The 2,445-nt window shown below is 52.4% G+C and overlaps 1 protein-coding gene across 2 annotated transcripts in view; it reads left to right on the top strand.

The window, feature by feature from the left end:
* The first annotated feature begins 290 nt into the window (after window positions 1–290).
* LOC309503982 (protocadherin gamma-A6) overlaps window positions 291–2,445 on the top strand; it is a 7,426-nt gene continuing 5,271 nt past the window's right edge. The window contains exons 1-2 of one of the 2 annotated variants that reach the window (XM_082176864.1): window positions 291–854; window positions 948–2,445. The exon at window positions 948–2,445 is cut by the window's right edge and continues 695 nt beyond it. In XM_082176864.1, the coding sequence (XP_082032990.1) occupies window positions 621–854; window positions 948–2,445 (1,732 nt within the window). In that variant the 5' untranslated portion in view covers window positions 291–620. The other variant, XM_082176863.1, reaches the window with a different exon arrangement.

The raw sequence follows: 2,445 nt of genomic DNA, 5'->3' as shown, positions 1-2,445 counted from the left end.
CTACTTGTCTTGCGTACTAGAATTACAAACTACTGCTGATTATTTTGCACTGCCATATAAAAAGTAAAGTATTAATTCGTAGATTACTGTCTCACTTATTTCATGGTGATTACGCGCACTCGGTAACTCTCGAGTTAAATGTGTCGGTACTGTGATTATGCTCCGTGCTCTCATGTCGCCGTCCGCCAATACGATTCCTCCCCAGCACCACACACACACACACACACACACACACACACACACACACACACACACACACACACACACACACACACACACACACACACACACACACACACACACCACCTCCCTCTCTCGTCTCACACACTCCTCAAAGCGTCTAACACGCTGGAAAATCAAAGCGCTCGCCTCTCCTGCTCACACACTGCCTGCGCTGCGCGCAAAGCGTACAAGCCAAGAGAGACTCCAAGTTTGCTGCGAATTTCCTTTCTCTTTTACATCGACTTATGCACTTTTTAAAAATGATTTTTATTCCACTTTAAAAAATAATGTAAGTGCGTATTGTGTACAGAAAATGTTTGTAAAAACTGTTTGAGTCTTTCACAGCTGAACATGAATCCTCTCTGTGAACGCAGCTGAGAATATCTGATTTTAGGAAGATGGACCGGAGGCTTCCGAGGAGGCGATGGACGTTGGCAGGGCAGGTTGTTTGTCTGCTCTTGTGTGCGTGCGCACTGGACCGGGTTTTGGCGCAGATTCGCTATTCAATTCCCGAGGAGTTGGAGCACGGGGCTTTCGTTGGAAATATAGCAGAGGACTTGGGTTTGGACGTGGCCAAATTGTCTTCCCGGAGATTCCGGATTGTATCTGGGGCAAGAAAACAATATTTAGAGGTGAATTTGGAGAACGGGATTTTGTTTGTGAATGAGAAGATTGACAGAGAGGAGCTCTGTGAACAAAGTCCCGTTTGTTTCTTGCACTTGCAGGTGGTTATTGAGAACCCTTTGGAACTGTACAGGGTAGAGGTGGAGATTTTGGATGTGAATGATAACGCTCCCAGTTTCCCGTGGAGCGAGTTTAATCTGGAGATCACGGAGTCTGCTGCGCCTGGCTCCCGGTTCCCGCTTGAGAGCGCGCAGGATCTTGACGTGGGCTCAAACTCTCTCCGCTCGTACTTACTGAGCGCCAATCAACACTTCCTGCTGGACATTCAGACCCGTAACGATGGCAGCAAGTTCGCCGAACTCGTTCTGCAGTCGCCGCTAGACCGAGAGCAGCAGAAGACGCACGAGATGGTGCTCACGGCCGTGGACGGTGGCTCCCCGTTGCGCTCTGGCACGGCTCAGATCACGGTAACTGTGCTGGACGCGAATGACAACGTACCCGTGTTCGACCGCTCCGTATACCGGGTCAGCTTGGTGGAGAACGCACCGAGAGGGACGCTCGTGCTCAAACTGAACGCCACGGACCTGGACGAAGGCGCAAACGGCGAGATCACCTATTCGTTCAGCGGGCACGCGCCTCTGAAGGTGCGGGAGTTGTTTAGCGTGGACTCTCACTCTGGTGAGATTCGGGTGAAGGGAATCGTGGACTATGAGAGGGCCAGCGTTTACGAGCTCTACGTGCAGGCGAAAGACAAGGGTCCCTCCGCCGTGGCCGTGCACTGTAAAGTGCTGGTTGATATTCTGGACGTGAACGACAATGCGCCTGAGGTCATATTAACCTCTGTGTCAACACCTGTTCAGGAGGACGCGCCGCCGGGCACAGTGATAGCTGTGATCAGCGTAATGGACCGCGACTCCGGAGAGAACGGGGCTGTTGATTGCCAGATCCCTGGAAATGTGCCGTTCCAGCTGCACTCCTCTTTTAAAAACTATTACACACTCGTGACCAGCGAGTTCCTCGACAGAGAGTCTGTCTCGGAGTATAACATCACCCTCACGGCTCGCGATCTGGGCTCGCCGCCGCTGTCCACCAGAAAAACGATTCTGGTTCAAGTGTCTGACATTAATGACAACCCGCCGCGCTTCATTCAGCCCTCATACACTGTGTATGTGACCGAAAATAACGCCCCGGGCGCTTCCATTTGCTCGGTGACCGCATTCGATCCGGACTCTAATCAGAACGCGTATTTGTCCTACTCCATCCTGGAGGGGCAGATTCAGGGCATGCCCGTGTCCACTTATGTCTCCATCAATTCCGATAACGGCAATATCTACGCTCTGCGCTCTTTCGATTACGAGCAGCTCCGGAACTTTCAGATCCGCGTGCAGGCGCAGGACGCCGGTTTCCCGCCGCTCAGCAGCAACGTGACCGTCAATGTTTTTGTTTTGGATCAGAACGACAACGCACCGGTCATCCTGTCACCTCTGCCGAGAAACGGCACCGTGGCCACTGAGATGGTGCCCAGATCGGTGGACGCTGGATACCTTGTGGCTAAAATCACAGCACTCGACGCGGACGCGGGGCAAAACTCTCGCCTGT

This window comes from Leuciscus leuciscus (genome assembly GCF_965113295.1).
Source record: "Leuciscus leuciscus genome assembly, chromosome: 8".
NCBI lineage: Eukaryota > Metazoa > Chordata > Actinopteri > Cypriniformes > Leuciscidae > Leuciscus > Leuciscus leuciscus.
The sequence above is the reverse complement of the archived record's forward strand: the minus strand, read 5'-3'. Positions and strand labels throughout refer to the sequence as shown.